General features: G+C 40.9%; 1 protein-coding gene across 1 annotated transcript in view; it reads left to right on the forward strand.

Annotated features, from left to right (window-relative positions):
* Positions 1 to 992: 992 nt before the first annotated feature.
* Positions 993 to 25920, forward strand: part of LOC128510055 (microphthalmia-associated transcription factor-like) — a 35595-nt gene continuing 10667 nt past the window's right edge. The window contains exons 1-4 of the mRNA XM_053482022.1: positions 993 to 1202; positions 17122 to 17380; positions 17909 to 18124; positions 18895 to 18993. Of these exons, the coding sequence (XP_053337997.1) occupies positions 1078 to 1202; positions 17122 to 17380; positions 17909 to 18124; positions 18895 to 18993 (699 nt within the window). The 5' untranslated portion in view covers positions 993 to 1077. The remainder of the gene's footprint in view (positions 1203 to 17121; positions 17381 to 17908; positions 18125 to 18894; positions 18994 to 25920) is intronic.

The following is a 25920-nucleotide window of genomic DNA, read 5'->3' on the forward strand; positions in this document are numbered from 1 at the left end:
CTCACTTTCTTTTTGAAATAATTTTGATCAGATTATAATGGCTCTATTATAGCTCTATTATAGGCGCTTTAAACAGTTATGATTGGAGCAGTCTGATTAGGATGACATCATGCAGTCGGGTCACACATCTACAGTATAAGTTTTGTCTGTGTATAAAGCTTTCACACAACAGCTGCTGATTTTACCATTTTGCTATTTCACCATTTAAAACTACAAAAACCTGTAAGAACTACAACACCCTCTATAACATGCAGCCTATGGCTCTCAGTGTTGTAAAAAGTGACGTGACACGCTTTCCCAGGAGCAGTCCTACTCCTCGCCTAAAGTAAGAGTGGGGCGATTGATAAATAACTTGTCCTCCTCTGATCTAGGAATGTCTTTGAGCCCAATTCCTACCAGTAATTCTAAGACCTTTAGTAAATAGGGGCCCTGAATCCCAACACAAACATGAAATCCAGTCCTTGACTCAAAAAACATTTTCCTGACGTTATGAAACTTAATTCAGATCCGTGGTGTAGAGTGTAGAACACTGAGGGGGTTAGGGTTTAATGCTAACTCAGGTTCTCTTGTTAACTCTTGTGGATGCTCATCAGGGACTATCTGATCATTCTGATTCATACACATTCAAATTCCATACAAACTTAAATAATTCTATTGATTGTGTAAAGCTGTTTTGGGACAATGCCAATTTTTAAAAGCGCTATACAGATAAAATTGAATTGAATTCCACCAGTGTGTGTGACTCTCTGAGTGAACTTACTTCCCTTTAGTCCCAGGCTCTGCATGTAACACACACACACACACACACACACACACACTTCTGCTTTGTATTTTGTATCTTTTCTCGCGGGTCTGATTCTCTTCCTTCAGTGTTTTTCATCTCTCGTGCTGCTTCTTTAAGAACCGAACAGTCACGTGTGTGCGCGCGCGCGCACTGTGGGAGATGTAGTTCCCGGTGCCGCAGTGCTCAGTTAGCGCGCGAGGAGCGGAACTACAGGCAGGACATCGCGGCGCTCCGTGTGTGTGTGTGTGTGTGTGTACAGTACCATACCATACCGCAGTGATCCGGGCAGAAGTATGCAGGAGTCGGGGATTGTCCCGGACCTGGAGCTCTGTGAGGGGGAGGAGGAGGGGGAGGAGGGGGGGAGCGGAGGGGAACTGAAAGTCTACTACCAGCTGAAGAGCCGACCGCTCGCGCACAGGTCAGTGCGGCAGGGGGGCGGGGAGGGGGGGGGTGGTATTGTTATTAATAATAATGCTTTAAAAAAAAAAAAAACTTTTTACAACTTTTACTCTTACTAATTTGGGTGTGCACCTGATCCTCTGTGTGTGTGTGTGTTACAACAATTATTATCTCTATATAAGCTTTTGTCTGTACATTGGGTCAGAACTCGCTCTTTCAATGATATTTATTATTTATATTCATTAAATATACTGGAGGACCTGGAGTCTGAAAAATTTACTGTCTGTTTTTTTTTTATTATTATTATTTATTTACCTTTATTTACCCAGGCAAGACAAATTAAGAACAGGTTTCTTACTTACAACCGTGGCTGTCTGTCTGTTTCTCTGTCCAGCCAGATTTTGTCGCAGCATCACACAAAACTGTCTGAACAGAAGTGAATTTTAACACGCTGGAGTCGTTTTAAGACAAAACTCCATGTTTATTCGATCTACTTTTTCCATTTCTCATCTTTCCAACCTGAAAAAATATCACTGATTAAAGCTTATCAGATTATTCTTAGCTTTAACCTTTTAAACCATTTCTACAAACTCTTTAACCGTTAATGACTCGTACTAATGCTAGTATATAATATAATCAATTAAACCACATGGGTTAGAAGTGCTGATAAGAGATGAATAGGTTAGTGTTCGAAGTTACACACCTCATCTGAGATTTAAACCAGGGCGGGGCAGGAAGTGGGAGTGGAATGGGGTGTGACTTCTTACTAATAAACATGATGTAATTGGTAAACTAAAGCCGTTACCTCTCGTTACATAACTGACACTCTCTTACTTCATATCACAGTCACACACACACACACACACACACACACACACACACATTACATAACGTACACACATAGAGAAAATGTAAAAAGTTTGAAAATGAAGTTTTTTTGTTAAGAAAGGCGTTAAGTATTTGTGTGTGTGTGTGTGTGTGTGTGTGTGTAAGCGAGTGAGTGAGAGTTGGTGAGTCACTTTGATCACAAGGTTCAGTTAAAGTTCTGCTTTTTCCTACATTATAAAAGTGTGTAGCAGTTTAACATTTCAAATAATAATAACAGTAATAATAATAAAAGACTTATTTATTTCCTGTTTAATTAGAAGTAATGCAGTCGGCTGTTAAATTTGTTAAACAATTTTAATAATAATGATTCAAGTTGCTGCATAATTCATTAAACACCATGTAAACATGACCACCATGTGTGTGTGTGTGTGTGTGTGTGTGTTGGGGATTCCTAAAGGTCAATTATTTATAGCTGAGACTTTAGTCATGAAGTTATATCTGTGTACTAACTGTGTGTGTATGTGTGTGTGTCTTTCCAGTGTGATTATTGTGGGTTTTGTAATGTGTGTGTGTGTGTGTGTTATCACGTTGTTTAAAATAAAGCTGTGTAGAGTGACGCGTTCTCACTCAGACTGGATTTAGCTGCGTTAGCGCTCACACTAAGTTTCATTACAGAACCAAAATAAAGACGTGACAGAAACAAGGGCAGTGTCTTCACACACGCACACACACACACACACACACACACATGTTCAAGCACATGCCTGTCTACTAAAAACACAAACACACACACACGTGCTTACACACCCACTCTTCTTACACACACATCATTCTCAACTCTCTCTCTCTCTCTCTCTCACACACACACACACACACACACATATACACACACACATATACACATTCACTCACACAGACCTGTGTGTTACTCAGGGTGTGTAACTGATGCTGCTTCTGTGATGCCACCTCTTTCTCTTTACACACACACACACACACACACACACATTCATTGGGCCTCTCCAAGGGTGAGCTCAATGCTCCTTCACTCAGGGAAACAATCATGGTGTCTGTGTAAGCAGTCAGTCTAAACACTGTCCATAAAACCCATATGTACATTTTATATCAGTAACGGGTGAGAATGAGAACAACATGGTGGTCCAAGGAAAGACTGTGTGTGTACATGTATAATTTTATATATTTTTTGTACATTCCAGAACAGTACTGGATATTTTTTTAACTATGAAGTAACATGTATGATATTACAGTATTTCTGAATTGCTAAAACACATTTTTTGAATGTTTCGCTCACTTTCTCAAAACCTTAAACACAAATCACCAAACTTTAGCTAAACATTCTCAAAACCTTTGACTTGTCTCGCTATATCAAACAATTAATTCAGAACTATGTTATCTTTACCCAAAACCAAACACAGTTTTCAGATAACACACACATCCAGCTAATGCATAAACACTACACAGCAGTCATTACACACTACAGAGTGTTTAAATGCAAAACACTGCACTCAGGGCAGAGCAGGAGAAAAAATGTATTTGCACAATCCTGCACACATATAAATGTAGTCACAAACAAAAAATGCAGCAGATTGATAGCAAGCAATGTCTTGAAATCATTCTGCCTCAGCATCATGCCTCATGGTCAGGCCACAGGATCTCATCAACGTCACAGGCAATCCTGTCCCTTGCTAAACAACGGGGAAAGAATCCTTTAGCATGCCGAATCCAACCTTGAATCGCTTCCACTCCAATGTCGTCACATGCTGCATCCATTGACTGAAGGAGATTTTCCTGTGCATAAGGATTTCTGTCATAGACCTTCCACCTCCATGCAGAAAAAAATTCTTCAATGGGATTGAGGAAGGGCGAGTATGGTGGGAGGCACACATTTATAAAACGTGGGTTATTTTCAAACCACTTACAGATTCTAGGACCACGGTGAAAGTTCACATTGTCCCAGTTTACCACATACATGGGATGTTCTGCCTGCTCATCACCTCTCTCTTCACGTCTCAGTAATGCTTCCTGTAGAGCATACAGAAACGTTATAAGCTGGGCAGTGTTGTAAGGCCCTAAAGACACATGGCGGTGAATAACCCTGTAGCTGCTGATGGCAGCACATATTGTCACGTTGCCACTACGCTGCCCTGGCAACTCTACAATGGCACGTTGACCAATAATGTTGCGGCCTCTTCTTCTCCTCTTGGTGAGATTGAAGCCAGCTTCATCCAAGAAGATGCACTCATGAGGCCTCTCCATGGAATCCAGTTGAAACATTCTCTATAGAAAAGAACAAAAAATTATTTTTGAAGTAACGTAAATTACATGGCATTCCAGGCTTCATGCCTCTACATACATGTGCTGCATTACATTCAACACAGTAAAGATGTAGAGTAACTCAATAGTGCTGTGTAGTCTCTGGACATGATTACTTACTTGTGCATGTTGATATTGTAGCTCTTTTACCCTTTCAGAATTTCTCTCAAATGCTACTCTGTAGGCTTGTTTGAGACTTATCAGGTTGCGTTTCAGGACACGGTCAATTGTGGAGAGACTCACACTGTTGATTCCTTCAAAGTTCACCTTCTCTTCCTCAACTCGCTGTTGTATTTCACGCAGATGAATGAGATTATTTTGAAGGACCATATTGACAATAATGTTCTCCTGCTGTTGTGAGAACATACCCCTTCTTCCACCGGCATGTGGCAGTCTTTCAATTCTAGCAAATAAAACCTCTGGTTAGAATTCTACAGACAGGCCTAATGCATTGAAATGTCACCAAATATGTACAATACATAAAATACTATTATTTATAGTACTACTATTAGTTTTACTGTAATACTGCTAGAAAAGGGCCAATTTTTAGAGATATGTTACAGTAATTTACTGGGTTGTTCCACAACTGTACATACTATACTGTAAGTTTGAGGGACCACAAATGATGGTACACTTACCTGTTCTCTTTTCTGAATGTCCTGACAATGGAGGCCACAGAGAACCTGCTTATATTTGGTTGAACACGTAGTCCTGCTTCCCTCATCCTCATTCCATGAACCAGAACATGGTGTATGATTGTTGCTCTAATTTCATTGGAAATAATGGCTCTTCTTCTTCTTCCTCCTCCTCCTCTGTCTCTTCCTCCTCTGTCTCTTCCACCTCCTCCTCCTTGTCCACTTCACTTCCTCCTTCTCTCCTGCCCTCCCTTGTAAAATCACACATGCCATTTGGATTTGACACGGCTTTATATCCTGATTATTGATTAGGTGGAACACATTACTGATTTGAAACAGGTGTGTTAAATTTTGAGTGCTTGTGTGTTACTGATGACAACAGTGTGTTGCTTGTGTTTCACTTTTGGGGCCGTGTTGTGCCATTCTGAGTTGAAGTGCACCACAATGCTACATGTGCCTTGTCAATGACAATGTGTTTACAGTTTTGCACAAAGACTGATTCCGATTTGCTAGTTGTGTCTAACCACATGAGAAGTGTTTAAAGTTCTGCAAACTGTGTAATTCAATCAATAAAGTGGTTTGTACACTTGCAACTTTGGTTTTGCAAATGGATTTTAGTGTTTTAGCAATTCAGAAATACTGTGGGTAATTATGTAACAACAACAGTAACAGTCCGCTGTTATTTTAAGACATGAAGGTCAGGTGTTCCTGGACCAGGTCTCACAAGAACAATATTGTGTTGAGTGCGTTTGTAAAACCCATCAAGAACCATGATGAAACTGTCTCTCATGAAGACCTTCCCAGGAAAGCAAGACCAAAACGGAGCTCTGCTGCAGAGGAGAAGTTAATTTAAGCCCAATCCCAATTCTATTTTCTACCCCTTCCCCTACCCCTCGGCCCTTCCCCTCATCCCTTGAAATGAAGTGGAAAGGGGAAGGGTTGAAATATTTCCCCTAAGAAATGTGACACCACTACAACATTGATATACGTCAACGCCGATATACGGCATCCGTTCATTTACGTGTACACATATGGCCGTAAGCAAAACAAACAATGCGTTATCGAATGCTCGGCAAACTGCCGTGCTACTAAACTTTCATATTTGTTTGTAGCATGCAGTAAAGTGTATATGGCATAAAAATATTTTTTGTAATATCGTGCAATCGGTGCTATCCGCTAGCAAACTTTAGCGATTTTTTTGCAAACGTTTCTTTACAGAACATCACCATAAACACAAACACAAGACTAAAGGTAATATACATATAATGAAAACTTGTCATAAAAATCCTTATTAATGGCAAAAATTAGTTACATTTATGTAACTTGCTTGCTCAAGTGAGCAGCCATGTTGAAAATTTAGCTTAGCCCTTCAGTGAGGTCCCGAAAAATCTTCGTTTGGAGGGCTATCTGGCCTTTCCCTCTTACCCCTACCCCTCCAACCAAAAGAGAAATAAGACACCCCTGCCCCTTCACATGAACGTGCCAAACGGAGACGTAGGGGTAAGGGGTAGAATTGGGATTGAGCTTTAGAGTCACCAGCCTCAGAAATCAAACAGCACCTCACATTAGAGCCGTTATGATGCTTTACAGAGCAGAAGTAGCAGATACTGTACCAATGCAGCAGTTATGCCGCGCATAAACTGTTCAGAACGGGCTGATACGCAGGCGGAGTTCAGAACAGGCAAAGGCACAGCCATTTATACACGCGGTTGCCAGGCAGTTTATATAAAGGGTCCTGATACCTCGCCACTTTGTGTGATCAATAGGTAGCACTGGTAAAGGTATCAGGGCCAAGACAAAGAAAAGAAAAGACAAGCGTGCGGAAAGTAAAGAGACAGAGGCAAAGACTCTAAGACGCCAGCGAGAGAGAGAGAGCAAGAAAGTGAAAGAGAGCGACAAGCATCACCTCTGCTCATGGAGGCAGAGCCTGAGGCTTCGTATCCCATCCCTGATTTTGAGCCTGAAGAAGAACTAGAGCTGGAAGACATGGGAGAGCCCATGCAGATAGGCGTCGCCAGGCTGTGGCGCAGCAAGCCACAAACAGGGTCATCCCAGGAGGAGTGGGTCAGGTTCGACCCAAAACTCAAGACCCCGTCATACAGGGCTCTTACTACCAGCCACGCTCTCAGGGACCGGGATCTGGAGAGCCTGAATAAAGGCGTTCATAGATTCAGGGGCCACCAAATTTTATTGACAGGAGGCTAGCCGCGCCACTGGGTATTCAATTCAATTTTATTTGTATAGCGCTTAATAATTTACATTGTCACAAAGCAGCTTTACACAATCAAAAGAATTAAGTTTGTATGAAATGTGAATGTGTATGAATCAAAATTATATGATTGTTTCTGATGAGCAAGCCGAGGACGACGGCGACAGTGGCAAGGAAAAACTCCCTGAGATGGTAATAGGAAGAAACCTTGAGAGGAACCAGACTCAACAGGAAACCCATCCTCATCTGGGTGAAAACAGATAGCAGGGATTCATGTGCATAATATTATGCGAGACTGGAAGTTCAGTATAAGAGATGTGTAAGATTAAAGTCCAGTTTGTTCCTGGAGGCTCAGATAGACTGCAAGAAATTCCAGTCCTGAGCTATTGAGCGACTGAAGTCACAGGTCCTCAGAGAACAGCTGTCTGCATCAGTCGAGGACAGGACCACCTTCATGGAAAAGTGGAGCCGTCCCCAGTCACCACACGCATCCCAGGCAGACCACACAGGGCATCCATGTGATGAGATCTCCAACCAAAAGCAGGACTCCAGGATGAGTTAGACAGGTCCAGAGGGCAGAGGAGGTCTGAATCACTGGCAGATCAGGAGTGACATGTATAGCTCAACAGAGAGATAGGTAGAAGAACAAGGAGAGAGGGAGAGAGAGAGAGAGCAGAAGAGGAGAGAGTAGAAGAAATGGAGAGATGGCAATTAGGTATGGTCACAGTCAAACAATGTTTAAGGTGAATTAGGGCTGGGCGATATGGCTGAAAACTGTATCACGATATCAGTGTTTCATATCGGTCGAATTTTTTTTTTTTTTTTTTTTTTATGACCCATTTAAAATAAAGACCAGGAGAAAAATATATTACATTAAAACATTTTTATTTTAAACTTAACCTTCCTCTGATCATAGTCCCCTCAGTTATTAAGACAGAAATGGCAATAACCATGGAAAACTCAAATAATTAAAATGTAAACATAAATCTAAAGTCCTAATGAACACTTAACATCTATCTCTTAACATTTAAGGTGCAAAATAAAAGAAAATGTAAGAAATGCTTAATAAAGTGTAATAAAATAAGTGCATTTTCTGCTTTTGAAGAGGAATCCAGCAGACCAGCATGGGACAACGACATGGCGCAACCAAACGTGATACTGTTACATGAGTGACGTTAGTGTATCACTCCCTATGTTGCTAGGTTACCAGAGACCGAGTGCCATTGTTAATGTAACTGTCACGGGCAACCGAAAGCGGACCAAAAGACTAGCAGTTAGCCCTTGTAGCGTGGACCGTAAATCCAAACACGGAAATAGTGCGAACAGGCAGGATAACCATGTGAGTCATTGTAAGAACTCTCTCACGCCAAGAGCAAGAGTTTACACAATTATACCCGCTGTTGCGGGAGAGAGGTTGATTTTACGGCAGCTGTTTACGGGAGTGTAGTCCAGGAGTGACATGTATAGCTCAACAGAGAGATAGGTAGAAGAGACAGGCAATGCTTTGTGGGTAATGCAGTCCAATGTGCGTGAACGCGGAAATGTGAGATGAGCTGGAATATAGAGCCTGAACCTGTTTTCTTTTAGTAGTTTTTGGTTTGATTTAACTACGGAATCCACCCGGAAGTTTGTAATATCGCCTGACAACGCAGAAAATAAAAGAATAGACATGCATCGACTTGTTTGTCTTTCTCATCACTGCATGGGCATGAATTAACAGGCTGCTGCGCTGCCGCAAGAAACGACAAAATGAAGCGTAGAAGCTAACACCGCGTTCTAGCAACACACACTCAATCAGGAATTAGACCCAAAATCACATGAGATCCGGCAGACTCAATGGCTGTGCAAAGTGAAGCGCCATCTTGTCTCCTTTTATACTTCCTGAATCGCGACCGTACTACTTCAGGGTCCTAGTGCCGGTCACAGAGCGAGTGCGCATGACAGCAACCAAACTAGCTTTGCGACCTCTGTTTTCTTCCGACAAAGAATAATAATTATCAAACGTTTTATCGAACACATTTTTTATTGATATGGATCACGTGTCTATCGCGATACATATCGTTTTATCGCCCAGCGCTAAGGTGAATGTATATTTAGTGGAGAGTGCAAGCAGGGACTCCTTCTCATGACTCATGACTATGAGCTTCATAACTAAAAAGGGAGGAGCCAGAAGGAAACACAGACATGAGGGCTTCCTGAGATGTAAAGCAACCAATCACCTCACCGTCAACAAACCTGAGTGATCAATGAGAGTGGGGAAGACAGCTTTCAAACATACCAGTTCACCATAATACTCTACGTCCATGAGTCCCCCAGATCTGCTCCTTTACCTAAGGCTAATGTATTTATAAAAATGCTTGGCTAAATAAATAGGTTTTTAGCCTGGACTTAAACACTGAGACTGTGTCTGAGTCCCGAACACTATTTGGAAGACTATTCCATAACTTTGGGGCTTCGTAAGAAAAAGCTCTGCCCCCTGCTGTAGTTTTAATAATACGCGGTACTGACAAGCAGCCTGCATCCTTTGATCGAAGTAGGCGTGGCAGATTGTAAGACACAAGCAGTTTACTCAGATACTGCGGCGCGAGACCCTTTAATGCTTTATATGTCAAGAGTAGTATTTTAAAATCAATGTGAAATTTCACAGGAAGCCAAGGAAATGTGGATAAGACAGGAGTGATGTGCTCGTATGTTCTGGTTCTAGTGAGGACTCTCGCTGCTGCATTCTGGACTAATTGAAGCTTGTTTATGCACCTTGTTGAACAACCAGACAGTAAGGCGTTACAATAATCCAACCTAGACAAGATAAACGCATGAACTAGTTTTTCTGCATCATTTGGTGACAATATATTTCTTATCTTGGCAATATTTTTGAGGTCAAAGAATGCTATCCTGGTAATATTATCTACATGTGCTTCAAACAAAAGGCTGGAATATATAATCACGCCGAGGTCTTTTACTGTTGCAGTTGATGGAACAGAAAGGCCATTTAAAATCACAGTGTGATCAGAAAGCTTACTTCTAGCTGCTTGTGGTCCTATGACTAGAACTTCTGTCTTATCAGGATTAAGCAGAAGGAAATTAATTAACATCCAATTTCTTATGTCCTGCACACATTGCTCAACTTTAGTAAGCTGTTTTTTCTCATCAGGTTTTGCTGAGACATATAACTGTGTATCGTCAGCATAACAATGAAAACTAATACCATGCTTACGGATTATGTTGCCAAGAGGAAGCATGTAAAGGGAAAAAAGCAGTGGACCTAAAACTGAACCCTGCGGAACGCCAAACTCCACTAGAGAACATGCAGAATAATCACCATTTAAGTCTACATACTGATAACGATGGGTCAGATAGGATCTGAGCCAGGAGAGGGCTGTACCCTCAATTCCTACTACATTTTCTAATCTGTGAAGAAGAATAGTATGATCAACGGTGTCAAAAGCTGCACTGAGGTCAAGTAATACAAGCATAGTTACACAACCCTGATCAGAGGCCGATAGAATCTAGGATTATTCTTGTTATTTTCTATAAGAGTGGAGAGATACATTGATATAGCAGCACTGAGAGCTTTTCTATAGTTCAGAATGCTCTCCTTCCATGCTATTAGGAATACTAACAATTCAGTTTGATGCCACTTGCGTTCTAATTTCCGAGCGGTTTGTTTTAGAGTTCAAGTTCAAGTTTAAGTAGGCTTTATTATCATTACAACCATATACAGTTAGTACACAGTGAAACGAAACAACGTTCCTCCAGGACCAAGGTGCTACATGCAACATAAATTTACAACATAAATGAACATAGACACTAAACTAGCTAACCAAGAGGCCTAGTTAACTGGCTAGCAGAGACAGGACAGAGAGACCTAACATAAATTACAACATAAGTTAACAAAAACTAACTAGCTGAGTACACCATTTTTACAGACAACATAAAGTGCATGTGCAAATGTGCAAACAAGAGCAACAACAAAGTGACAGTGCGCAACCACGACATAACAGAACATAAAATATGGTGTTGAGGTAGTGGGTAAACATAAACATTCTTTAAAAACAGCAGCAAGAATTGAGGAATTAGTGCAAAAATTAGTGCAAAAATAGTGATCATTGTGCAAAAGATAAACAGTGAAGCATTTACAGGTTGGTGTGTACGATAATTTGGTGGTGTAGGTCAGTGTGTCTGCACTTGTGTTGATTAGTCAGTCCAGTCCCAGTGTTCTGAGGTAGTTGAGTTAAGCTGTGTGCTAATGTTTGTGTGTTTGTGTGTGTGTGTGTGTGTGTGTATCAGTCCAGTCCCTTTTTGTTGAGGAGACGGATGGCTTGTGGAAAAAAGCTGTTGCACAGTCTGGATGTGTGTGCCCGAATGCTTCGGTACCTTTTTCCAGATGGCAGGAGTGTGAAGTGTGTGTGAGAGGGGTGTGTCTGATCAGCCACAATGCTGGTGGCTTTGCAGATGCAGCGTGTGGTGTAGATGTCTTCAATAGAGGGGAGAGAGACCCCGATGATCTGCTCCGCTGTCCTCACTATCCGCTGTAGGGTTTTGCGGTCCGATATGGCACAATTCCCAAACCAGACAGTGATGCAGCCGCTCAGGATGCTCTCGATAGTTCCTCTATAGAAGGTGGTCAGGATCGGGGGTGGAAGCTGGGCCTTCCTCAGTCCTCTCAGAAAGAAGAGACGCTGTTGGGCTTTCTTGTGTAGGGAGCTGGTGTTGAGGAACCAGCTGAGGTCCTTCTCTAGGTGGACACCCAGGAATTTGGTGCTTTCGACGATTCCCACAGAGGAGCCGTTGATGCTCAGCGGAGAATGGTCGCCTAGTGTCCTCCTAAAGTCAACAACCATCTCCTTTGTCTTGTCAACATTTAGAGACAGGTTGTTGTCTTTACACCAGTCCGTTAGCCTCTGCACTTCCTCTCTGTACGCTGACTCGTCGTTCTTGCTAATGAGACCCACCACGGTCGTGTCATCAGCAAACTTAATGATGTGGTTCGAAACTGTGTGTTGCTACACAGTCGTGAGTCAGTCGTTAGAGTGCATGTGTGGTCATTATACCAAGGAGAGAGTTTCTTATCTCTAATCATTTTTCTGGAGCTACATTTATCTAAGCTATAATAAAGTGTTGATTTTAGATATTCAGTCGCTTGATCGAGTTCTGTGGAGTCAGATGGCGATCCAATCAGAGTTGATAACTCTGGGAGATTATTGATAAAGCTCTGTGTGGTATTTGATGTGAATGTACGTTTAAGGCGGTAGCGCGGTGTTGTTCGTACATTACTACTATGACACACTTTAATCGAGACAAGACAGTGATCTGAGATAACTTCAGACTGTTGAATTGTAATTATGTTTCTTATACTTAATCCGAACGATAATAATAAGTCCAAAGTGTGACCTGCTTTATGAGTGGGTCCTACTACACACTGATTTACTCCTACTGAGTCCAGTATGGACATAAATACTGTTCTCAGAGGGTCTTCTGGATTCTCAAAATGAATATTAAAATCTCCAGCAATTAACGCTTTGTCTACGGATACGACTAGGTTTGAGAGGAAATCTACAAATTCACAGAGAAACTCAGAGTAAGGCCCTGGGGGTCTGTAAATGATGATTAGCGGAAACGTCTGATCTGACTTTATGTTACTGTAGAGCAGTGGTTCTCAAACATTTTCTGTCATTCCCCACTTAAGGGGGTGGGCGAATTTTCAAGCCCCACTTGTCAACAAAATGATAACGAAAACGGCCAAGTGTACTATTTATTGAAATAGCAATTTCTAAACCAATAAGATCAAATAACGCCAAGTTCAAAACAGATAAAATACACGTGCAATTGTTATTACAGGCTTACTTTGTCACTTATCTAGAGCTTTCTTTCAAAGAAGTCTTGAGCTTTCTCTCAAAGAGTGGCTTATTAACGTGACTGGGGTGTGTTGTCTCTAAGTGTCTTCCTACTTTGTTGGGTCTCATGCTATCTGCTGCCAGCGGTTTAAGACACAAAACACACACACAGGTCTCTCTTCTGCCCTCATCACCACCATGAATCCAAGCGCAACATAGGCTTTATCATAGGCTTTTTGGTTGATTGGGCTGATGGTGCTGAATCACCTGCTTTTTTGTGGTCCATGTAACAAATGTATCCATTGACGTTATTATGCCCACTACATACAGTACGATACTGACCCGGTGTCATGCTCTAAAATGCCCCCCCTGCCACGAATTGCCTCCCCCACATAATCTCTTTCAAATGATATATTAGAACATAAATTCATAGGTTTATGATTTACAAATTACAAATTATAACAAACGAATTTAATTATAAAATAAGCAATATAAAAAATGTTGTATAGGGGAAAATATATATAAATTATATATTTTTTTTCATATATAACATGTATATTTTTATATTGCTTATTTTATAATAAAAATCGTTTCCTATAATTTTTAACCACAAACAATATTTATTTAGTGTAATTTGTGATAAATAATTTGTTATTTGTACATTGACAAACCCCTACAAAATAAATGTGCCATAAAATAATCATTTTTGGGGATTTGTATTAATCGTCTCGACAGATGTCACGTGCCTAGGGTTAATTATAATAGTAATAATATATTAAATAATAATAAACCTTTGAATGTATGTCCTAATGTAATATTTGATAGAGATTACGTGTGTATGTGTTGGGGGTTTGGGCAATCCGTGGCAGGGGGGCACTTTAGCGCATAACACCTGTTTGTGACCGCGGTAAAGTTAGTTTGATATTCACATCTCTGAATTCAATAGCTGCGTAAATAAACCCGCGAATAAGATACCCACATATATTTCCTCTCTACATTGCCTTTCAGCTACATCCGCCTTAAATTATACGTTAAAATTTAATTATATGTTTAAAAGCATAAACACCATTATTCTCTACGGCGCCGAATGATTTAGGGATCATCGCAAAAAGCCGCACACCAACAAAAAGCATAGAACGATATTGATCTTCCCTTCTGTTCAGCGCCTGAAGGATCAAAAAGCAACTTTGTTACCACACTGGAAACTAGAAATGCCAGACTAGTACTGCCTGAAAAAATACAGAAACTTCAGCATACACATAGGAATAAATGAAATGACATATATAATACCGAATGTTTCCTTATATATTGTTCCTCTGCAATTAACATGCCGACGTTAAACTGTTATTGTTGCACTATGGTTCCACTTTTTTTTCTGATGTTATTTTAATTTACTTGTATTATTGATTCATTTCTTTGCATGTGATTGTTTAGTTTCGAGTGTCCGATGTTTATTGTCAATAAAGAAAAGCATGAATTAGAATAGGTACTTTCCTATTATTTTCCACTAATTCTCTCCTGTTCATTGCGCCCCACCTGTCATGTCTGTATTCCCCACTAGTGGGGCGCGCCCCACACTTTGAGAACCACTGCTGTAGAGAAATTCAAATGCATTAAATTTAAATTTGTGTTTTTGTACAATAGCCAGATTATTGTTGTAAATAACTGCGACGCCTCCTCCTCTACCAATTAACCGAGGCTGGTGTATGTAGCTGTATCCAGGAGGACTAGCTTAATTTAAAGCTACATACTCATCCTGTTTAATCCAGGTTTCTGTTAAACAGAGTATATCAAATTCCCGATCCGTGATAATTTCATCAACAATAACTGCTTTAGATGCGAGAGATCTAATATTTAACAGTCCTAGCTTCAGAGTTTAGAGGTGCCGGCTGCGCATTCAGTCTGATCCAAGTTTGTGGTCTTTATGTTAATTAAATTACTGAAACAGACTTTCTGAGTCTTTCTAAATTTGTTTTTAGCTCGGGGAACAGACACAGTCTCAATACAGTGAACCCTGAGTGACGACTCTATGCAGCTAGCAGACGGTTGGTTTAGCCTGTCTGTCTGCTCCCTGGCCTGGGCTCTGAATTGTCACCGATTAACTAGGCCTCTTCTGAGACTATGAGCTATACTGCAAGAAATGAAAGCAGCACCTTCCCGAGTGGACTGGACACCCTCCCGCCCTAACAGGCCAGTTTTGCCCTCAAAGGTCTTCCAATTGTCAATAAAGCCCACATTGTTTTCAGAGCACCACCTAGACATCCAGCGGTTCAGCGACCATAACCTGCTGTAAGCTATGTCGCCACGTCTCATTGGGATGGGACCAGAGCATATTACGTCATCGGAAATCGCCTTCGTTAGTTTAAACATTAGTGTAAAGTTATTCTTGCCAACCTCTGACTGACGAAGGCGTATGTCATTAGCTCCAGCATATACTACTATCTTAGAGAACCTGTGCTGTCCTAGAGCCATAAGATTACCTGTTATGTCCGGTGCTCTGGCTCCCGGGATACACCTAACCACTGCTGCTGGCGCCCCTAAAGGCCTGGCTAATTTCACATGTCTCAGTATAGAGTCTCCTATAACCAGAGCTCTTTCAGGTTTCTCAGCGGGTGCATCACTGAGGAGAGCAAACCTGTTGGACACGTGAAGCGCAGAAGAGGTGTGCTCCGGTGGGCTAGCCTTAGCGTTAGCTTTGGCTGAACGAGTATGCCGCCGAGTCGTTGTGTTTGTTGTTTTTCTGAGGGTTTTATCTCATTACATCTGAGCAGCTGAGGGTTAAGGGCCTTGCTCAAGGGCCAAATAGTGGCAACTTGGTGGTTGTGGGGTTTGAACCTGGGACCCTCCCGAACCATAGTCCAATGCCTTATTCACTGAGCTACCCCTGGCCCTTTTCTTTAAACTAATCCCCTTCTCCTTGATACCAACCAACCAACCAACCAACCCTGGCCTCCAAACTCAGAAGGCTACGTGTCATAGCCGATAACTGCTCCTTTGATCTGCTGGTTACGGCGGGGTGTCGACTGCTGATCAGAGTAATGTAGCCTGTACAAGCCAAGCTCTTCCCCAAAAATAGTGGAAATGTCTGCAACTATCACTAACCATTCAAATGTTGGATTTGAATTAAAATGCCACTTATATTTGTGTTTAATTAAATTCTTAAATCATTGTGTTCACCCTAGGGTTAGATATAATTTGGGGTTTTTTCGATACCGGTGCCAAATCGATACTTTTAAAACGGTACCAGTGCCAAAACGGTGCCTGAACCGATACTTTACAAAAGTCACAAAATGATGGTGGATGACTCAAGAATAAATTTTTATTAAACTAAAAAATTATATGCTTAAAATTTAACAATATATTAAAAGTTTAAAGAATATATGAATATATACATACAAAACAAAAAACGAAACATAAGCCACCTAACCCAACTACAATAACTATAAACCGCCTAAAATTTTAGCAATTCTTTTGCAGAAATTTCACTATATTTGCCTTTTCTGGCAAAATACGACACATTTTCTGAGTTACTGCATGCCCTGCACTGGACATGCATAGCCTTCTTTGCAATGGTAAATGGGGTCAGTGTTGTAGTACTACTAGTACTAACTGAAAAGACATAATTAAAAACAGAATCCATGTAACATTAGTATTTTACAAATTAGCCTACTACTAACTTGCGGAAAGGCTGCTGTCGTCATCATAATCTGTGGACTCTTTTTTGCTACGATCGGTATGACTGGGACTGGGGTTCATTTATACTGATAGTGCCAGCTGTTGTCCGCAGGCTGTCAAACACAGTGCCTCCCTCTGCTTTTAACTTTATTCCGTGTACCCTCAAATGTTTTATTAGATTTTAAGTGTTTCCTCCTTTACACGCCACGGCTGTAAAACATTTGCTTGATTGTGGGTAATCATCCCTCCTGCTCCGTTAGTCAACATCCGGTGCCTGTGTATTGTTTACTGTAACACTGTGACCACGTGTGTGAACAAAAACTGAATTTTATATTATTGGTCTTGTATTGAAATACAGAGCACATCAGTTTTTTCACCTTCTGTCTCTGTTATTATTTTTATCTGTCTCTCTCACTCTCTTTGTAGTACCCCTTATTCAGATCAGCAGAGTTCGTCTCTCCTCTGTCCCTCCTCGTCCCGGGTCCTCCTACGTCAGCAGTTGATGCGCGAGCAGCTTCATGATCAGGAGAGAAGGGAGAAGCAGCGCAGACGTCACACCTCCCCCTATGCCCCGCCCACTTCAACTCATTGCTCTACCCCATACCCAACCCAGAGTCCTGCCATTGATGTTAGCACCCCTGTGGCCCCACCCACCACTGCAGTCGTGCCCCCTGAAGTGCTGAGGGTAAGACCTCACACACACACACACACACACACACAGTCTCTGCCTAATGTAGTTTGTTTAATTAGTTGTTATGTCTCATTTCAGAAGGTATTTTTAGTATCTTTATTATCTCTTTTTAGGTTCTCACAATGTTTAAACATGATTTTATTTTATAAAATAGAAATAAATAAACATTTTAAACCATATCAGTGAGAAACAGGAAACTCATTACTAGAGATGAAATAATTCTCACAATTATCTTCAGTGATCCACATGGCCACGCCCCCATAATACCGTGCAGACATACATTTGTCTTCAGTCCCAGATTGTTCGGCAGTACATTCACTTCACTTTATTTATTTTATATAATCTTTTTAATAATCATTGCTGTTTAAAAACAACTTCAACTCAGATCCTGAGCAAAAAATCTCCCAACATACACATTACCACAACCCCCCCCTCTCTCTTGTTCCCACTCTCTCTATCTTTTATTTTCTCTCTCTCTCTCTCTCTCTCTCTCTCATTTCTCTTGTCTTTCTCTGTCTGCAGGTGAAGACTCATTTAGAAAATCCTACTAAGTATCACCTCCAGCAAGCTCAGAGACAGCAGGTGAAAGCGTACCTGTCGACCACACTTGGCCCGTTTCCCAGCATGCCCTGTGCCACTCTGGACCCTGACCCTGGGGGAATTCCACCCGGTCAGGTGAACAGCACCCCCAACAGCCCCATGGCTTTACTCGCCCTCAACTCCACCTGTGAAAGAGAGGTACATACACACACTTTTCTGCCCTCAGCAGTGTGTTAATATACTCCCTTATTTCCCACTCCGGAGGACCATGATGTTACCTGGATTTAAATATGTTAGTCTTATTAAAAATAAGTCTTAGTCCTAGTCCACACATACTACACAGAAACACAGGTACAGTTTTTCCTCCAATATTCTTAAGCATGCCAAACCATCAGGTGGCGATATAACTCTAACTGTAATGCCATTCAGAATCTTAAAAAAAGTTCTCAGTGACTGGGCCCCCCCTCTTCAGAGCAGTGAACAGCTTGTGTTATGTAGCTTTAGCTTTAGCTTAAATGACCCCCAGGCAGATATCACACCTTAAACACAGCTCCAGACTTACGGAGTCGTCAGATTTCAGTGCACTGCACGAAATGTAGACTCAGTAAAAGAGAAAACCTTTTACCTCTAATGAAGCAAAAGTGTGTAGTTATTTATGTTTGTATGCATTTATATTACTGCTTGTTTATGATATACACCCTCAATGAGGGATGAAAGCGTATTGCTATAAAGTAATAGGATGTGATGGGTTTCTAAAACAAAATGAGAACATTATGTGAAGAACGCAGCACAATCACCATTTAATCTCGATTATCTTCTTTTCATAATCGCCAGAAACCAAACCTGTAATTGAATCAACTGCACAGTGCTGGTGTGTGATAGTCACACAGTGTTACAGTATAAATAGGGTTAGTTTATGGATCAGTATATTATTCAGAGTTAATAAGTACCTCTGCGTTTGTTTCCAGATGGATGATGTAATTGATGACATCATGAGTTTGGAGTCGAGTTACAGTGATGACATGCTGGGGATGCCACTTGACCCCGCCCTTCACATGGCCAACACAGTACGCCTCTGTGTCATTAATTGCTTATGTTTTTTTTCTCTATCTCTCTCTCACACACACATACACACACACACACACACTCCATTCTAGAGGTCATTTGATCCGTATGTTTTTTGGCACAGGTCACACACAGGATTCCCTTTTTCTCACAACTTACCAATTTCTCTAGCACTGAGTATCAGCGGCTGGATTTTGGGGATAAGGAAGAACAGTCACCCTACCAGGCTGCGCCTTTCATAGGCTATCCCAGAAACTCTAGCTGTATGGCGGGAACACACCCTATATGGCACAACCGTTCATCACAGAGCACCATTTACACACTCATTCACACACTTATTCACACACTCATTCATATGGTATGAATAGCCAGTCCACCTGCTAGTAAGGATTTGGGACAGAACCCGAAGCCCACGTAGACATGTGACACGTGACACAGACTGTAGTGAGAAACACTGGAGCTGTGAGGAGGAGTGTGTGAACAGTATGTGTTAAACAGTGGAGTGTAAGCATGTTTACACTGAGTCACATGGTCCAGCCGGATGTCTCTGTTTACTCTGAACCCGTTATGTCTCCCTCTCTCTCTCTCTCTTTTACACACACATGTGTATATACACACACACACACACATTTTATTAGAATGGTCTTTGGAAAGTAATCTAAATTATTAGTATACTTTAGAAATTAGTAATTTCTTCTAAACATTTTAAGACACCTTTATTATTGCTTCTCATGTTTTAAAGTCACGTCATGTTACAGAAGGACGGCGAGGGTACTGAGCATGTGAACACATATATGTGTTGTGTGTCAGACAGAGCAGTTTTAGTTTCCAGTTCTTCAAACTGTAGCCTGAAAATTAGCGACGACTGGAGACAAAAAACGTCAGTGAGAAATGTGAGGAAAAAATAAAACGTTATTCTGAGTGCAAGTGAATAAAAACACCACTGACGGTTTGTTATTCGCACTTTAAACTCAAAGGAGTGTGTGTGCGTGTGTGTGTTTGTGTGAAGCCACAAATTCACATCACCAATTTACACTTACACTGCTGCTCTCTGTCTGACAACTATCATCATGAAAACACACACACACACACACACACACACAAGAGGGCAAGTTATATTTGCATATGTGAGTGTATTTGATGGAATTTTAATTTTCATTCTGTTATCATAGTTCACCAATAAAATCAGACTCCGATGTCGGACGTACAGAGAGTCACAGACTGATCTTATACACAGATGGCTTGATGGACTTTATTAATCCATAAGGTAGATATTTAGGAGCTACAGACACAAAAGACACTGATGTACTAGACAACTGACACGTCTTCTTTCTGTTCCACTTCTGCCTGGGAAGTAATTGTCGTATGTATGTTTCTGAAGTCTTTTTATTCCGAGTTCATTTAGCTCCAGTATTACCTAGGAATTTGGGATTATTTTTGTTATTTTCTATAAGTATACTGTCCTTCCTATGTGTTTTACTTCTCAAGTGTTGACATGGAATAACAGCAAGCTAAACTCTGTTTAAGTCCAGAAGTGAGCAGCTTCTGCTCCTTTTAATTCTTCAAATTTGACCCAGTAAATAGGAGTGAAACTGTACAAAAAAAATAAATGACCTGCGGTCTAACTTCCACATCCCACTCTTGGTTGACCAATTCAAAAGGCTTGTGGCTCTCAGGATGAACAGTGTTACAAAGAAACTCTGGCCCTCTGTACCACATGTGCTGATTTGTGTTGCAAAAACTGACCTTGTTGCCAGATCTGCTGGGTTCTGGTGTGTAGGCACATAGTGCCACTGTTGTGGAGAAGTTGTCGGTCGAATCCGATGTACTCCGTTGTGCACATACACATAGAATCATTTGGACTTATTAAAGATATAACCAAAGGACAACTTTACTGTCACAATAAAATTTAACTGCATCTGGCTTGACGTCCAATTCATCAAGAATCAGGTCCGCAATTTCTACTGCAAGCACAGCTGCACATAATTTAAGACGAGTTATTGTGGGTTCAGGTTGAGGGGCTAGCTTGGATTTTCCCAGCACAAACCCAACTCGGTACAAGGTGTCACCAATAAGTCGTAGGTATGCTACAGCTCCTATTGCCCTGTTGAAAGCATCTGAGAAAAGGCACAACTCTGTGTACTCGGCCTTAGAGAGTGACTGTGATGTTTATGAACATGGAACACGGAGATTGGTCAGATCTTGAAGGGAATTCTTCCATGTCTCCCGCCTTTCTTTTTTGTTTTGAGGCAATGGAGTGTCCCAATCAGAAACATCAGCAGACAGCTCTCTCAGTAGTGCTCGGCCTTTCATCGTGACTGGTGCTGCCAAACTCAAAAAGACTGTTGATGGTGGAAAGCACCCTGCGACATGTTAACAATTTATCACTCACTGCAACTTTAAAGGTAAAAGTGTCTGAATCTATAACCCAGCATAATCCAAGGTTTCTTTGCGTGGGCAGGTCTCCCTTTTCAAGGGCTAAATCTTTCAGGCCTATGGCCAGGTCTTCAGGTGGGAAGGCTTGCATCACAGTTACTGTATGGTGTTTGAGACAATTTTATGCAATTTAAAGTTTGATTTTTGGAGTGATGTCTGAGTGCGTTTGAGCCGATCCACTGCTCCAGATTCCCTCCTGAACCTTATCAGCACTCCAAGCAGTAAGTCATTCATGTCAGAACCTGACAGTAGGACACTGTTGAGAGAAATTCCACAATGTTGAGCACTTCAATCTAACACAAGACATATTTGGCCTGGTTTCTGTGGGTGGTACACACCAAAAATCGGTAAATACCAGCATTCTTCATGGACTGGGGGTGGTTCCTCAGCATGTTCGTTTTTTAAATAGCTTCTGCGTGAAAGCTGCAAATTGCTCCTTCATTTCTGGCCTTTTGTTTAGTGTGTGCCACAAAGAAACAAGGTGTTTAAAGGCATGCTCTCGATTGTTGGTAAGGGGTAGTCTACAGTAGGTGGATAAATCAGTTGCATTCGTGAAATGACCGCCAGGTGGCGCAAAGTGACATTTTTCACTCTATGCCGTTTTAAATAGAATTAAGTCATAAAAAAAGTCTTAAAGGGGTCATACAGGCCTACATGCACTTTTTTAGGCTGTTTGGACTGAACTGTGTGTTAGGAGAGTGCGTACACAACCACTCTACCATGATAAAGAGCCGCCCAGTGGTTTTCTTTTCATTTATTACAATAACATGCCCCTTCTGAAATTAGGCCAATCACAAATGCCTGTCACTGTGACACCACACCACAAGAGGCCGCTCCTACACTAGTTGATTGACACTGGTGTTTTAGCAAAGACCCGCCCCGAGTGAGAAGAAGCTGTTGGCCATTGTTTTTTTACCGCTGGAGCAAAATGGCGCCTAAGCGAGTGTTGTGTACAGTTGTTGGGTGTAATAGCGAACACAGCAGTCGTCATTTGCTACCGACATCTGAGCCGCTGAGGACGCAGTGGCTGAATTTAGTTTTTAAAGCTGACGTCCCCGCCGATTTACCTAAATGCGTTCATGTTTGCACTAATCATTTTTCACCAGACTGCTTTATAAACGCGGGTCAATATAAAGCAGGTTTTACTAGGAAGCTGCTCCTAAAAAAATGGATCTGTACTAACGCTTTGTGTTCCTGCTTCATCTTCACCAGGCTCAGTAAGTAATTTCTTTTTCTATGACTCTTTGCAGATCGCCTTTTTTTATAATCACGATGAATGCGGCGTGTAAGTTAACTTATACTCTCATAGAACATGGCTTCTTCTCTGTGTACATCCGTCTCTATATAATCCCTAATCGCCTGTTTATAATAAACAATGCATTAAGGTGATTGTCTAGTTGCAAACTGTGTACGTAGTCGGAAAACTATATTATGCTTACCTTTGTAACGCTAGATGGTTTATAACGGTGTCTGTCGAAGATTAAGAAGTCATGTAAACACATCAGTAAACACATCGCGTCCGTATCTCTCGCAGTAAGCTTCTCCGCTTTATGTTGTTGTTGCTCGCGGCAGCGTAACAGCCCGTTAATTCATGCCCATGCAGTGATGAGAAAGACAAATCGAGTCGATGCATGTCCATTCTTTTAATTTCTGCATTGTCAGGCGATATTACAAACTTCCGCGTAGGTTCCGTACTTAAATCAAACCAAAAACGACTGAAGAAAACAGGCTCAGGCTCTATATTCCAGCGTTTTTCAGTTTGGACTGCATTACCCACAAAGCACTGCATTGTGGGCAGTGCTTTCTGGGTAATGCAGTCCAAAGCATTGCCCACACTGGACTACACTCCCGTGGCTATACCCCACGTGTGTTGTGAAGACACGCCCCACAGAACTGGGGGGGGCGGGCTCAGCAGAGATCATAAGCATTTAAAGGAACATGCACTGAAATAGGTTGCTGAGAACAGAGCTAGTTTTCACCAGTTAAAAGTAGTGTTTTTTTTACACAACCATTTAGAATTTTTAATTAAATATATTACAAACTTTTCATTAGGACCCTAAAGATCATATTAACATTTAATGAAAATTGTTTCTGTATGATCCCTTTAACAATAAGTTCACATCTGAGAACTTTATACAACAAAAATAAAAAATATGAACCAGAGATAATGATATTTATTGTATAATAATGAGTCAAAAAAAAAACATTGGTTAAATGTTGTTTGGACAGACTATCAAGGTTACTAGCTGATAATTTTATTTGTACAAAGAATAAACTGTCATATAGCCTATCTCTGTTTGTATCTGTTTATTGTTGTTTTAAAAAAAATATATTTAATACATTCAAAAATACATCAAACTTTAAATATAGAAATAAGTGGTAAAATAGACTTCCAGAATAAAATATTAAAATAACTCAAAAAAGTGTGATGTTTCTGTAAACACATCGTTGGGTGGTTTATGCTGGGTCAAAATTCTGGGTTATTTCGTGAAGGAAAGGGTTAAAGGAGGGAGGACGGAAAGAAAGGAGAAGGAATGAAGTGCATGTGCAGATCCGGGGGCTGTGCTATGCTGGCATGCGGGCACACAGCTGGCAGAACGGAGCATGTGGAGGCAGCAAGCCTGCACAGAGTGAAGGCGCCGCGGAGGTGCTCAGGCGCCGTAATCAGTGCTCAGCCGCATGCATAAAGTTAAAAAATGTGTCGGGGGAAAACCAGCAAGAACACTGACTCTGACCGTTTTAATAATTCATTGATAAATTAGTGATTTCTTTGGTTTCGGCTGTGCTGATGGTGATCATGTCATCTAGTCGTCTCTGCACCATTGGACGCGCCTATAATACACTTTTCATACGAATTACATAATCTAATAATTTTTTTTAATTAGTTTATATGAAAGCAGATATTTTGCTTTCTATAAATATATATTTTTCACGTCTGTGCGGCGAGTATACACGGAGTTTGGGTTCATTTTCTGATGCGCTTAAGGTCACCGAAAACAATAGGGTTCTGTATTTCTTTAAGTTTACTTTCTTTATTTGACAAAACTATAAAGTTTTTTTGTCATTGTGAGTGCACCTAAATAAAAGTAGAGTCTTATAAAGGCTATGTAGCTTATAGAGTTATACTATATAGCTTTTGCACATCTAATGTAATCTGACAGTGTTTCAATTTTATGGTCGTTTAGTTTCATTTATTTCAGTTAATAAATATACTACATATTTAAAGAACACAAAATATAAGATGACACAAGACCCTACACGTGTAGCTTTTCTAATTACACATAATAAAATCTAAAGGCTTAGTGTGTTAACGTTTGCGTTGCTTAAATTTGATCCTAAAAATATTGAATTAAATTTTTATTATAAATTTGTACTGTAATGTTACTACTGTGATTATGAATTTGTTTAATTACAATGTTTCACTTGATTTTATCTGCAACTACGTGCGGCTCTAGACGAGCTGTGGCTCATTAATCCTGGAGAGAACGAACTGACGCCTGAGGCGTCAGTCTGCAGTTATATCAAATTCAAATTCAAATTTTATTTGTCACATACACAGTACGATATGCACTGAAATGCTTGTACGACCGCCGGTGACCTTAAAAAGAAAATAAAAACTATATATAAGGAATAAATATTAATAAAAAGAAATACGAAAGAAAATAAATGTAACTAGTAATATAAACAAACTGTACAAATAAGGGCATAATAAAAATATTACAAAATATAGAAATATAGGAATATGGGGGGGAAATATATGTATAAAAATTTGAAAGTGTTTTAAAGTGGCAATGGCTATGCAAATATGCATGAAAAGTGACTTATGAAAGTGTCATGTGCAATGGTTTCAGATATATAAACATGTATTGTATAAAAGTGACTTATAAAAGTGTCATGTGCAGTGGTTTCAGACATGTAAATATGTATTGCATGAATGTGTCCATGATTGTTTAGTCAATGTCAATGTTTAAAAGATATTACTCCTGTGTGGTGGTGTGATTGAGAGACCTTATCGCTTGCGGGAAGAAGCTCCTCCTCAGTCTCTCTGTGTTGGCCTTCAGGGAGCGGAATCGCTTCCCAAACCGCAACAGAGAGAACAGTCCATTGTTGGGGTGGCTGAGGTCCTTCACGATCTTCCTGGCCTTGGTCCAGCACTGCTTGCTGTAGATCAAGTGCAGGTCAGGGAGCTCGGTGCGAATGATGCGCTCAGCTGATCGCACCACCCTCTGTAGAGCTCGTCTGTCCTGCATGGTGCTGTTCCCAAACCAGGTCGTGATGTTTCCCGTCAGGATGCTCTCTATGGTACAGGAGTAGAAATACCTTAGAGGGCAGTCTAAAGTCTCTCAAGCGTCTGAGGTGGTAGAGACGCTGCCAGGCCTTTTTCACCACGGTGTTGATGTGACAGGACCATGACAGGTCCTGCGTGATGTGAACACTAAGCTGTCCACTCTGGGGGTCTGGTAGTTCCTCTCCTGCTTTGTACTAAAGTCCAC

This window comes from Clarias gariepinus, chromosome 22 (assembly GCF_024256425.1).
Source record: "Clarias gariepinus isolate MV-2021 ecotype Netherlands chromosome 22, CGAR_prim_01v2, whole genome shotgun sequence".
In the NCBI taxonomy this organism is placed as follows: domain Eukaryota; kingdom Metazoa; phylum Chordata; class Actinopteri; order Siluriformes; family Clariidae; genus Clarias; species Clarias gariepinus.